The 14646-nt window shown below is 40.6% G+C and overlaps 1 protein-coding gene across 3 annotated transcripts; it reads left to right on the plus strand.

Moving 5' to 3' along the window:
- The first annotated feature begins 1361 nt into the window (after nt 1–1361).
- Nucleotides 1362–11884, plus strand: LOC117828808 (C-C chemokine receptor type 3-like). Of its 3 annotated transcripts, none has more exons than XM_034706127.1 (3): nt 1362–1473; nt 1677–1880; nt 9074–11884. In XM_034706127.1, exons 2-3 carry the CDS (start codon nt 1699–1701, stop codon nt 9942–9944), a joined length of 1053 nt encoding a protein of 350 aa, XP_034562018.1. In that variant the 5' UTR covers nt 1362–1473; nt 1677–1698; the 3' UTR covers nt 9945–11884. The 3 variants fall into 3 exon arrangements, with proteins under 3 accessions (XP_034562018.1, XP_034562019.1, XP_034562020.1); XM_034706128.1 differs by having other exon boundaries at nt 1417–1470; XM_034706129.1 differs by lacking the exon at nt 1362–1473 and adding an exon at nt 1510–1558.
- The last annotated feature ends 2762 nt before the right edge of the window (nt 11885–14646 follow it).

A 14646-nucleotide genomic window follows, 5' to 3' on the forward strand; every position in this document is an offset into this window, starting at 1 on the left:
CTCTTTGCACCACTGTGCTCGTGTGTCCCTGTCTGCACATCCACCAGTGAAGATGACAGCTTGTTGTCATTCTTCTTCTTCTTTCCTAACTGGAGTGGATACAGGGAAACATCTGGTCGCGGGTTATAGTTCCTGCTCATTTCCCCAGGACTGGTTCACTAACTTCCCCCAAACAGCTCAGAGTGTAGCCAAACGGCTCCGTCTGACACCCGGTGACGTGCTTTGCCTTCCTGCACTACAGTCGCCACTGCTCCGGACAGCCCATGTTCCTCATGCCCCGAATGTGGTGACTATGTTGTAATAAAAGTGATAAACTATATACGTATTTTGTAACTCAGCACTCAGAGACCATTTGAAATGATCACTTTTACGATGCAGGAGATTTTTGGATTCAGATTCGGAGTGAGACGGCTCAAACATGTAGGCTTTGTCTCTGAATGTTCTGATTGATGAGTCAATCAAAAACCTAGCTGCCACACCCAGACAGTCCTGAGAAATGGTCTGATCTGGAAAATAAGCTGCTTTTGAAGTCTTTTTTTCATAGTTATGGATGTCTATTTTCACTCAGATTTTTTAATTCTTAATTACACATTCAATTTTGATATTCAGTATGAATCTTAAATATTCCAAGTCACGTTCCCAGAGGCTCTAAAATGAGTTAAATTACATGGTAGAGCTGAACGCATCATTCTAGTTCTCTTGCCAGCTCCTCAACAAAAGGTGTCTGAGCTAACTGGCATCCTCTGTGCATAATGCCATTACTATTAATATTACTCTTACACACTTGAAAAATCCCCTGAACTATCCTTTTGAGAACATGCTAAGCAAGAAGACGTACACTTTTGCCCAAAACTGGCTTTTGTTGTTGTTTGCACTTGATTAAACTGTCCATATTGACCATAAGTAAAAACATGTCAGTCAGTATATAACTATTTAGCTAATTATAAGACTAGATCCATTTTTAGGGAGGCTGATTTTTAATAGTTGCATTGACTGGTGTAATGCTGATACTGGTTAGAGCATTTAATCAGAGGTATTTCCGTTGCTATGTACTGGTATTCATATTTTGAACAACTATTACATCTTCAAGGATAAACTTGCTCTGTCTGTGTGAATACATCTTTAAAACCTAAGCTGCTGAACAGCCCATGATTCAGAGAATGTGTTGCCACAGTACTTTTGCAGAATCATAGCCAATCCCTCCCACTTACACACACACATACACACACACACACACACACACACCCAGACACCCAGACACACACACACACACACACACACACACACACACACACACACACACACACACACACACACACACACACACACACACACACACACACACACACACACACACTTCAGTGCTACTTCCTTCCCATGACTTTTTCTGGAGTGACTTGAACTCACTTTGACTCAGACAGCTGTTGCCTTCAGACTCAGCCGACAAGTGGCAGCTTCTCTACTGGCCAGGTGGTAAGTCAGTTCAGTTTAGTATGATTCTCCATCCCTCAAACATCTGCTTTATTTCACTGTGTTTCTCAGAGGTACTCAGTGAAAGGTGTGTTGATATGGAGTCCACATTAATACCACTAACTGTTCTCTCAGATCTGAATATTTTACAAATTCAACCTCATACTGACTGCCTCATTTGATTGTTGTATTTCTGTTTCTTACAGACTTCATATAATTTGAGTTAAGATGGATCCAACAACAGCTATGATGGACACAACAGAATCAACAGACTATACGTTTCTGACACCGGTTGAACCCTGTAATCCTGACAGTGAAAACTCTCTAGGAGCGTATATGTCCATTATCTACTACTTCATCTTTTTCTTCAGTGTCTCTGGCAACGTGTTGGTTCTTGTGATCATCTATCGGTGAGTAAACAACATAAACTCACAACTTAAATCGTTCATCTTCCTGAGTTTGCTGCTTTATTAACTTGTGAGTTAAAAAAATTGCCATATTCATATGAAAGCCATTTTCCTCTGACGTCACACTGTTATTGATTCTTGATTGATGAACAAGTTGAAAGAAAATAGGTCAAAGAAAATCAAAACATTTGTCAACTGTTATGTAGGCCATTTAAACGTCAAACTCTTACTATTAATCAAGCCATTTGGCGCTGACATTACGTCACCACGTCAGTCTGGATTTTCATTATCCATGTTCTTTTCAGTTTCTGATTAATTGGAGGGTAAATACAGATTGTTACTCTAAATTCCTGCGTTTAAATGACTTGTATCCTGGTGATAGCAGGGATTTTGCTCCTGTTAATGATGGCTGGGAAGTGCAATGCAAATTTACAAAGGATGAAACACTTTTAAAAAGTTGTAGACAAATTTAATGTTGCTACGGGCCGTTCAGTCTCTGTTTTGTCGGAGCCAGAGTCTGGTTCGCATTGCCGGCAGTAAGTCGAATTCCTTCCCGGTGGGGGTTGGACTCCCCCAGGGCTGCCCATTGTCACCGGTTCTGTTCATAACTTTTATGGACAGAATTTCTAGGCACAGCCAAGTGGCGGAGGGTTTCCGGTTCGGTGGCCTTGGGATTCCGTCTCTGCTCTTTGCAGATGATGTGGTCCTATTGGCTTCATCGAACGGTGACCTCCAGCTCGCACTGGGACGGTTTGCAGCTGAGTGTGAAGCAGCGGGGATGGGGATCAGCACCTCCAAGTCTGAGGCCATGGTTCTCAGTCGGAAAAGGGTGGCTTGCCCTCTCCGGGTCGAAGGGGAGTCTTTGCCCCAGGCAGAGGAGTTTAAGTATCTCGGGGTCTTGTTCACGAGTGAGGGGAAAAGGGAGATTGACAGACGGATCGGGGCGGCGTCTGCAGTGATGCGGGCGCTGTACCGGTCTGTCGTGGTGAAGAGAGAGCTGAGCCAGAAGGCAAAGCTCTCAATTTACCGGTCAATCTACGTTCCGACCCTCACCTATGGTCACGAGCTGTGGGTAGAGACCGAAAGAACGAGATCGCGAATACAAGCGGACGAAATGAGCTTTCTCCGCAGGGTGTCTGGGCTCAGCCTTAGAGATAGGGTCAGGAGCTCAGACATCCGGGAGAGGCTCAAAGTAGAGCCGCTGCTCCTCCGGGTCGAGAGGAGCCAGATGAGGTGGTTCGGGCAACTGGTCAGGATGCCTCCCGGGCGTCTCCCTGGGGGGGTGTTTCGGGCATGTCCGACTGGGAGGAGGCCACGGGGAAGGCCCAGGACACGCTGGCGAGACTATGTCTCTCAGCTGGCCTGGGAGCGCCTCGGTATCCTCCCAGAAGAGCTGGTGGAAGTGGCCGGGGAGAGGAGTGTCTGGGCTTCCCTGCTGAGGCTGCTGCCCCCGCGACCCGACCCGGATAAGCGGAAGAAGATGGATGGATGGATGGATGGATGGATAGACAAATTTACATTGTGAAAACATTTTTACATTTTATAAATCTAAATTACATCAGCTCAATACTTTTACCATGGCTAAAACAAACGTACATTTGAGAAAACAAATTTACAAAATCAGAAACACTTTTACAAACAAAAAAACAATTTTACAAGTGATGGAACATTTTTACCAGTCCAGAAACAAAATTGCAAACCAATGATTTTCAAAGTAAAAGAGATCTGTAATATAAAAATGTTTAACAGCAAGGTAATTCATATACTGTATATGTGACAGTAAATACCCGGTTTACACTTAAATATTTTGATTCTGACTGATAAGAGAACACCTAAATATTTTGGGAATTTCAAAATAAATGTATATGCTAAATTTCCGATGTTTTTTATTTTGAAATTCCAAATTCCAAAAATAATGTTTACATTTGACTTTTAGCAGGGACAGGCTAAATAAGTTGACTTAAGATATTACACAAGCAAAAGTGTTAAAAGAGTGAAATATTGCAGATTTCAACACTTTGTACAACCATGATATTGATATCTGATCGACTACATGAATGATTTTAAAGAGAAAATGTTATGACAAAATTAAAGACTAAAATGTGACAAAAACTAGACTAAGATGTTTTGAGTTTTTGGCGACTAAAATCAATAAAAGTATACAAAACCTTAAAAGGCTAAAAATACTAAAATGTGACTAAAACCACCAGGCATTTTCATCTAAAGACTAAGACTAAATCTAAAACAGCTACCACAATTAACACTGGAATAGATGTAGAATTGATCACAAACAAGTGTTGCTTCCCCATGAGTTTAAGGTCACTAAGACTGTATGCTGAGGGAAGGAAAAAGGAAACTATGTAGTAAAGAGTTATTTGCAGTTTTGTAGGATTAAGTTGGGGAGAATTTCAAGGTTATTTAACTAACGTATCTTGTTTCACTTTTTCTAACTGATAACCTTTTCACTGAATGTACCATGTTAAGTTAGTGGGGAGCAAGTTAATACTACATTTACATATATGAAATTAATGTGTCTATCTATGCTCCATTAAACTAAGCCTCATTTAAGAAATTACAGCCACACTTAACCCTAACCCTTACTCTTATATACGTCTTTAAAGATAAACATTACATTAAAAAAATTAACCCATTTTCAACAGAACTGAACAGTAAAAGCTTCAAGAATGCTGGATTGATTTATTTCCGGTCATTAGTTTCTGAGATTACATACATTCTTCGAGGATAATTGTTATTAATAGGGATTTGCCCCTTGCATGTTCAGCCAACTGAATGATTAAATGTCGTCACTCTGCTCATCAGCACCAGAATCACTGGTCCAATAAACTAATTAGAAATATTCTTATTACTGTGGTCCCAAAACACTGATCATGTGTCCAAGCGAAGTCACTCTCCTCTAGTCGGGGTTGCAGGTGCTGTTCTGGCTGCTACAACAATGCTATAATGCTCTACTACTGGGATGTAAACATGCACAGGTGACAGAGGTCATCTGGCAGTGCAGTGCAGTTTGGCAGTATTTTAATGTAGAAAATAGGGTTAAAGCTGTGTGTAGGCTGTGGCAGGTTGGCATATAACTTCTCAACTAGAGCAATGCGTGACTAGCAAAAGCATGTGGAGGATCGGGGGCTAGTGGGGCTAGCCCTGCTAATGTTAGCCACACTTGGCAGACCAATTTGACGTGGTTTACATCCTCCATCAGTTAAACTCTGTGATCCTGTGTTTAGCCTTATTAAATAAATTGTGCTCAATTTTGAGTGTTTTCGTTCCTTTACACCAGTGCTTTGTTTGGATTCTAAGTCTCAGTTTGAATGACTGGGAAATGAGTTGATTTGGAGCATTCCTAGTATCTGATGTCTACACTTGCAGCTAACAAAAATCTGACATTTGAGGAGGAAGTGTGGGCAGAGTAGTTCTATGACAGGCTTTGGGAGATGTTTTCTGCTTGTCAAACAGTGCAAAAAGGGACATGAAGATGAACTGGGAACTTCTTGTCCTTATACCTCCAAGAGAGGAACACAGGAGCTATCCAGGGGGTAACTCTAAGGGGGTTTACATAGTACAACTTTGCCTGGATTAAACACTGTACACTGTTTATGGTATACTGGCCGAATCATTACCCTATGTAGGAAGCAGCTAACTTTTTAGATAGGACAAAAGGTATCAAAGTTTGTCTTATACAACAGATTTTATGGTAACTGAATTTAGCTCAGAGCAGTATCATATCATTTCAGAAATATAAGGACAACATAATCTGGATTATGATTCATTAAAACTAATTCCTTCCAATTTAACCTTCACTTTCAATGCTTTTGAAGCTCCTGTGAGGAGTTTTCAGCCGGGTATGAAACAGACTAAAATTAACATTGATGCCTCTTTCTGAGCTACAAAACCATCAGCAACAAGACTGTCGATTTCTGTAATGCACTTCTGAATGCCTGTAATCCCTGTTAGAAGGCGGGTGTCTGACTGGACGATTGACAGCACGCTGAAGAAACAGCCTTTTTTTTACTTTTTCCACAGCGAACAGTTAAAGAGTGTTAATATAATAATAAAGACAGTTATAAGAAAGCAGGATGATTTTTCTTCAGAGACTCTACTTACTAATACAGGAGGGGATCAACAAAGAGAGAAGAGGCATCACTTTCATTCCACAGGGGGCACCAAATTTTATACCAAGAGCAATTGTGCAGTCATACAGGCTTGAACTATAAATTCCATGTGCCTGTGCTCTTAAGTTGTTGCTCCAAGTTCACAGGACATAGCCTACATCCAACTGCATCCTAATTTTCTGAATCAATTGCTGTCAAACAACGCCACACTACAAATGCCATCAGTCATTTGTGCTGTTTACATCCAGGTAGTAGAGTATTACGGACAAATTCCACTAGATCTGTGTCCAATCCGTCTTCAATCCGTCATGGCAACAGATCTGATAGGTTTCTATTCTAGTGAATGTGTTAACTTTCACTGGATCTGCTCTGTTGTGTTCTGGCTGTGTCTCTGATCCGGCAGATCGGAGCCCTCTGTAAAAGAGACGCAATGTTTTTGTTTTTGCTGGATGCCGTAGCAAGACGTATCGAAGTCAGGAAGTCAGGAAGTCAGGCACCAAAACAACACTAAAACATCCGGTCAAGAATAAAATACTGTGGGCCCGATCTACTAAAGGTTTGCATGTATTAAAACACGTGCAAACTTGATAGCGCACGGAAAGCTGATGTACTAACAGGGAGCACCGAGGATTGCGTCTGTCAAATGAGCAAAATAGCACTAGCTATCCATTTAGCGTGTTTGCCTTCATGAATATCAGGGTTCCCAAGCGTCCTGGAAAACCTGGAAAACAGTTGACCAGTTTTCCAGTACTGGAAACCGAACCAGAACCGAACTCAAGCAAACAGAACCAGAACCAAAATTGAGCAAACAGAACCAGAACCAGACTCAAGCAAACAGAACCAGAACCAAACTCGAGCAAACAGAACCAGAACCAGACTCAAGCAAACAGAACCAGAACCAAACTCGAGCAAACAGAACCAGAACCAGAACCAAACTCAAGCAAACAGAACCAGAACCAAACTCGAGCAAACAGAACCAGAAACAGAACCAAACTGGAGCAAACATTATTGATGTCCTCAAGTTGGCATTGAGAAAAATCAGATGCCTCATGGATGGGCTGATCCGATTTCCTCTCTCAGTGAGTATTTGCCCGGTCTTTGAGAAGACTCTCTCTGAAGGAACAGATGTAGCCAGGATACACAGCCTCCCCTCCATCACCTGTATCCTATATCCTCACATGTGATTGGCCGCATGGCCGCCATGCTGACCAATCAAAACAAAGTTCTTGCTGCAGAGCTGGGGCTGAGCACTGCGAGAGCTAAGCAGTGAAAGGAAAAAACTGGCTCTCTCTCGATGCAAGCCAGCTCTTCTGATCCACTATAAAGCATCGGCGCTCAGTGCAAGCCAGCTTTTGATCATGACACATCACTAATGTGCTTAATCTGTGTTACAATTATGAGGGGGCCTTGGACAATTTTCTCACCTGCTCTTGCTAGTAGGAGTGTAAACTCCCAATTGTGAAAACAAACAGAGCAAAAAGAGCGACACAGCTGCACAGAAACTCCTTGACTACATGTCTTTCAATGTAGGCTTCCACTGAGAGGAACATATTAGACTATTTAGGAACTAAATTAGGAACTAAATTATATTCTAGGCTTACTCACCACTATTTGAAGGGCATACGACGAGCCTTAAGCCCCGCAGACCTGTACACAATGCACTGTATGTCCATTTTCTTTGCTCTGTCATTCTCAATGGACAACATGGCAAGCCCACAAAGTCTCTCCTGTTCCACCGTGCTCCTCAAGATGTTTTTAATTAGTTTTAACTTGGAGAATGAGCGCTCAGAAGTCAAAAATAAAAGGAGGGGGTGCAAACCTCACTGAATGCAGGAGTTACTGCTGGGTGGTTGACAATGAGCATTTTTGCCGGATCCTTAACAGACTTTTGCTTTGGTATCTGCTCCCGCAAAGAGGTTCCAAAAAAAAGCAGCTGGCCAGGGAAGCTGGGGGCGATGTCCGGACTGTAGCTTGGTGTCCTCATCTCGTGCTTGCAGAAGTGTGTTGGGGTGAACTGCCACGAACATGTTCACAGTTCCATGTGAGAGGGAGCAACTTTCGGGTGAACGTGAATCTTTGGGACAGTTGCTAGATGATGATATCAAGACAGCCATTGCTGTCTGCGTCAGTGAGGCGACTGTCTTCATCAAAGTGACGCCTAACTTTTCTGGCCCTGGTGGTTTAAAACTACTATTGACTTCCCAATTTAGTAGCTAGAGCACGAGTGGCAGACTTAGCCTCATCAAATTGCTCTCTAAACTCCATCAAAACACTGATTGCATTTTGGAGTAGAGTAGATGCGTTCATGCTTTCAGCTTACTGCTTCCAGTGTCTCTGCTGGATTCACCAGTGTGTTTATTTGCCTCCTCCATCAAGACCTCCAATTCTATGACTTCAAACTTAATTTTTCGTTTTCGGCCACTCTGCTCTCTCAAACTCTCCGTGGTGACAGCCAGTAGCATTCGCAAAATACTCATTAAAGGGTAGTCTGCACCACTTTTGCACTTGTTATCATTTGTGCACGCAGTCATAGTAGATCGCACGCAACACGCCCAGAAATAGCACGTGAAATTTTTTATTCATTTGCACACACAAAATAGTGCTCGTTATTTGGGATCTTAGTTGATCGGGCCCTCTGTGTTATCGCTAGATTGTATTTCACTTAACTACAACAACGAACCGTCATTATGAGCGAAGCCAGGCCTGGAGTCAACAGGTCAGAGGATTTTAGAGGACAATAAAGACAAGATGGATGAGGAGAGGAGGAGGATAATCGTTAATTAAGTAATTACAGGGAAACCTTGGTCACATGACTCCAGAGGGTGGTTGTTGACGAACGAGAGAGCATGGAGCCAGACCGCTTGCGGTAATTCTGATTACGACAAGCAAGGGTGACAATATCTAATCGTTCAGTTGACTAAATGCACACTACCCTAACTAGGATACTGAAAATCATTACAAATGTCAACAGACATATTTTGAAAATATTTTCCTATTTGTATGGAGACTTATGTGACCCATTAGCATTTTGTTTTCATCTTAACATAACTTTAAATAACCATTTCTCAGGTTCGAAAGGCTGACCACTGTGACCAACATCTTGCTGCTGAACCTGGTATTCTCATCCCTGATCTTCGTGTCCAGCCTTCCCTTCTGGGGAGTCTACCAGCAGCTCTCCACCTGGATCTTTGGTAATCCCATGTGCAAGATTGTTGGCACCTTCTACTACCTGGGCTTCTACAGTTCTGTCCTCTTTCTCACTCTTTTGACCTTTGACCGGCACATTGCAGTAGTGTACTCCTTAAGTGCACCTCGAATGAGAAATCATCGCTATGCCGTTATCTCCTGTGTTGTGGTGTGGGTTGTAAGCAGTGTGGTGTGCATCAAGGAGATGATCCTCCACTCCACATATGAAAGTACAATGGACGGCAGAACCTACTGCCAGGACCAAGGCGGAGACTTAGACATCGATGCTGCGATGCGCCTGAGAGAATCCGGATTTTACATTCAGCTCTTTCTTTTCTTGATCTTCCCTCTTGTAGTTATAACTTACTGCTACGTTAGGATCGCTATCACTGTCCTATCATCTCAACTTGTTACCAAGTTCAAAACAGTCAGGTTGATATTCTGCATTGTCGTGTTGTTTTTTGTGTGCTGGACCCCGTACAACATTGCATTGCTGATTAAAGAAAAATCCCTTGAAGATGATGAACAGACTTGTGAAGAAAGAGGGAGTAAATCGGCTGCTGTTCATGTCACTCGTAACTTGACCTACATTTACTTTTGCATCAGTCCCCTCTTCTACACATTTGTGGGGAAAAAGTTCCAGAACTATTTCAGACAGATGATGGTGAAACGTTTCCCGAGGTTGAGGAAGCATATTTCCGTCAGTCAGCAAAGCAGAAGCATGTCCACCAAAAGTACACAAAATGGGCTTTAGAGAGAGATTGGCCTTTGTCTCTCAGGTCTGCTTTGTTCATTAAGTTAGGAGTTAAATGTTGGAAGATTTTTTTTTCTTTCGATTTAGATCTTTGTAGATTTTCAGGTAAACGAAATAAATGATACATTTTGGTACAGTCCATCCATAACATGACTGAGGCTGTAATACACTTAAAACTAGGACGCATTTCTGTCTTATTTCTAGCACAAAAAAGTCTGATTATACTTTATATAAGTCCCATTCATAGTTAAGTTTAATGAATTAAGACATTATTCTCCTTTCAAGAAACTTGAGAGGTATTTTTTTCTAGACTTGTAAAGTGAATATTGTTATATTTAGTCTAATAATACTAGCCAACAGCTGCAGTGTTCCCGCCTGTCAGTCAAGTCAGCTGTGCCTCTCATAATGGAAAACTCGTAATCTTAATATCTTCAAAATTGCCATGTTATGAAAAAAATCTGGCGTTCTAGTGGTGCCAGGGCGATTATTCAAGCTTTAAAATTTGTATTTTATCGAGAACATTTTCGGAACAAAAGAGGCAACACTGTTAATGCAGGGATCTGCAAACCTCTGGTCTATAGCAACATGCTATTGTTCTCCGTTTCCACAATCTATGGTATGTTCAATATGAAGGAAGTTGAGCGGTTACGGCAAATAACCTCTAAGTAACATGAATATGCAGGCAATTTCAATAATATGTAAATACCAACAGTTGTGATAATCTGGAGATGCAATCTTAGACAGATGTAATATGAACATGCACATATATTCAAAGTTGTATCTAATCCTATTTGCAGCATCTTCTTACTTCTATCAAGCTACAGAAAGTACACAACTTTTGTATTTGCAGTAACTGTTGGAATCAATAACAGAAAAAGTTATGCAGTTACTTACATGACGTCAAATTACCATAGATCCTGGCTTTACAGTTTAAAAGATCCTTATTTGGCAATGGTAATTGTTCGGTTGTGTTTTGTCTTACACATTTGTAATTCAATCACAACTGCCACTCACTCTGCTGCATCCATAGGCTGTATAAAACATGGATGACATCGCCAGTCTAGTTTCTGAAGCCCAATAATGGGGGCCGCCATGTTGGAAATGATGGTACAGACCTAACTTTTGTTCAGCTGAGAAAGCCTTTTAGCTTTAACCTCTACAACACAACTGCCTGTCAGTCAACTCAGCCATGACCACGGTTAAGCAGATATATGCATACCTCTTAGCCTTTATTTTATTTCATAGATGTGTTATAGAAATATTCACCGTTGTACAGTGTGTAGGATTAAGAAAAAGGAGGCACATGCTGAATTTTATTTTGTACCAGGCTGTAATGCTGCTGTAAAATGGGCATTTTAACATGGGACCTATTCATTGGCTTTTGCAGCCAGCCTAAAGTGGACACAAGAGGAACTGCAGTTTTTTGCACTATGCAACCATGATTTTTTTTTTTAGATGATTATGGTGAGGTGTAGGTAACATAGACACACCTAGCCTTCCTTTATTGCAATATATTACTAAGTCATATAGTTGAATCATATCTCCAGTAAATTTGTTGTGCTTACTTAATCTGTTGCACAGCTGTTTGTTCTAAAAGAGAATACAGGGAACTTGGGAACAAGGCACTTGTGGTTACTCCATGTATAGACCATCCTAAAATAATGTACTTCTCTAAAAGAATGAATCAAGCATGTACAGTCATGTTCCAGTCATTTTTCACATGTCCTTAGCCTATAAATGTTTGTTCTTTGTACATATTGCACTCTTGTTTTGAAATGTTTGTTGAAATTTGCATAGAACTAATTATATTTGTAAAATTGTTTTTAAAGATTGTTCAGAGATTGTGTGTGGACGACAAACCAAAAAGGAATGTTTGGTCACTTCTTGTATGTAACTGTTTAAATCTATCTATTCGAATAAATCAAAGCTCTTAATCAGCAGTACGCCTGCTTCTTTTTCGCATTTAAAATGAGTTTCAGAAAACAAAAATAACATCAAGAGTGGTTAGCCTAACATTTTTCATTTCCATATTTGAAGAAAGACAAGATCGGAGTCCTCCTTAAGTTGCTCTTTAATGAATGTCTGTATTTTAAGAGTTTTAAGTTGATAGAACTTGCTAATGAGAATGATTAGACCAATCACAAGTAGCTTATCATTCCAACACCTGCAGTTATAGACATCTTTATTCATCATTTATTACAATCCTAAAGATGGTCCCAGGATTGGTTCTGTTTTAAATCTCCAGCAAATCACCTGCCAAACTCCTCTCCTGCCTCAGCGCCTTCTTTTCCCTCTGTGGCACTGCTACATTTCACCTTGTACACTGCTGGGTGATAAATCGTAACCCAGGATTACATTTGCGCTATTCTTTCTGCCGGAGGAGAGAAGGAGGGGGACAAAAAAAAATCAAGCTGTCAGGAATGAAAAGGGGCTTCAGCTAAAAGTAATGCTTTCAGATAAGAGGTCTTTTCCTCCATTTTTCTCTGCTAAGTCATGAGTAAAGTCAAGGCCAGGGAGAAGTTAAAAAGTCTGACTGTATTGCGCTGAAGATAATCAGATTAAACATGTTTTGCAAATGGGACGAAAGAGGAAGTGGATTCTTGGGCAACAAAAATTCAGCATAAGCCGGGGAGGTGAGTAATATGTTATAGAGATGAAAAGCACAGTGACACTAACACCCATGTTGTAGTGTTAGCCTGTTAAAGGCAGAATAATCCAATATATTCAGAGGGAAAAAAGAGGGTCTGAAAATAACTCAAACTGCAGGTCATCTGCTGCGTGTGACCCGCATGTTAACAGCAAGCAAGCGGCTCACTGCTACAACGGCTTCGCACAGGCAGAGGGAGGTGACTGATATGATTAATGATGTGTAACACAACACACACACACACACACACACACACACACACACACACACACACACACACACACACACACACACACACACTGGGGGGTCAGAGTGCTAGCTACACCAGCTGCAGTGTAAGTCTGCAGTGTTTGTGGAATGTAATAAAAGGGGGAATATGTTTTTATGTTAAAGTGAAAAATCACTCCGAAGGGAAATATAGCTGAATGATCAAAAATTAGAAGACAAATCTGGTTTATGCAAAGGTTATATTCATATGTTGGAATAATATAACTCTTGCGTATATTTTCCTCTTCATTTTACACTCTTGGTTGTTTGAGCTGGAGCACATTTTTGGCTGATTTATATAAATGGTGTTGAACGGTAGGATTATGAGCAGTGTGAGTGGAGATGATGAATGGGATCTGTGGTTCTAAGAGTTTATTCAGGCCAGCTACAAACATGCAAAAATAGAATCCCAGAAAACAAAAAAAGTTCCACAGACCACCCCCCAAGGGTCCCGTTTCATGAAAAGGGTCAACAAACTCTGAACTGAGTTGATTTACTCACAGATGGGAAACTTTCTGGTGCCAGAACAACTGATTTGGGTTCTTCAATCAGCTCTGAGAGGCTTCGTTCAGAGTTCAGTGCGTGTCCCATTGCTATAAAAAGATAACATTAATTGAGCTCTGGGATATGGTTTCACAATGGCAACAGGCAACAAAAAGCAGTTCAAATACTTAACCCTGCTTTAGCTGGAAATCCATTTGCAGTCGCATGGCTATTAAGCATGTTTTCAGGAAGAAAAGCAACACTGCAGCAGCAGGAATAAGGGAGAAGCAGCATGGTCCAGACAATGTGAACGTTTGAATGTAGTCTAATTGTTTAAAATGTAATCACACTGATGATATTCTGGGATTATTTTTTAAATGTTCCTCATGTGTCCAACACAAGTGCTGGGGAGTGAGCTTTCTGTTTTTATGCTCCAAAACGCTGGAACTCACAATTTGACATTAGAACATCAAGCTCTTTAATTATTGTTGTTTTTAACAATATGTATTATTATATTTCATTGTATTGCTATTTATTTTTTTATTTGTTTATTTAATTATTTTTGGAAGTATTTATTCATTTTTATTTGTTTGAACTTTTCATGGATTTTAGATATTCTTTTATTCTTATTCTTGTATTATTAGAGTTACAGTGATCAATAAGTAGTAAAATCGTCTGTTCTATGTGAAGCACTATGGGCTGCGTACGTGTATGCATGAAAGGTGCTATACAAATAGAGCTGGATGGGATTTGATTGGACGGGGGAAACAGGTAGAATTGTACAGAAGCATATGGCATTCACATGAGAATAGAAATTCTGCTCTGGTTTTCTGAATTAACAAGATAATATTCTCAGAATTATGAGAAATGTTTTTATGAATTTAAAAAATCAGCCTTTTTTTTTTTTATTAATCTCATTCCGCTCCAGGAAAAATCCAAACAGCACCTCAAGGCCACACTAGGAAGTAAACATGCCCCGTTTGTTCAGTTTAATCCACTTGTATTTACTTTGGGTTGAGGACATTGGGAGATACTACAGTCTTTAAGTAACGAAGATGGTATTGTCAACTTTGCACAGGCCTACCTTGATAATAATTCTCTATTAGAGATTTTTGAGACTTCATGTATTCACTATATGCTTCCGTGGAATTGCATTGTACTAATGTAAACGTATTTTTATTTAGATGCACTCCAGGTGGAGAAAAGTACAATTTGTAGCAGCTGAAAATGAAATACAAGAACATAGTTCACACAGGTAAAGCCTAGTCATACTAGACTCACAGTGGTACTGCGCTTATGTATTGT

This window comes from Notolabrus celidotus, chromosome 17, assembly GCF_009762535.1.
Source record: "Notolabrus celidotus isolate fNotCel1 chromosome 17, fNotCel1.pri, whole genome shotgun sequence".
In the NCBI taxonomy this organism is placed as follows: Eukaryota; Metazoa; Chordata; class Actinopteri; order Labriformes; family Labridae; genus Notolabrus; species Notolabrus celidotus.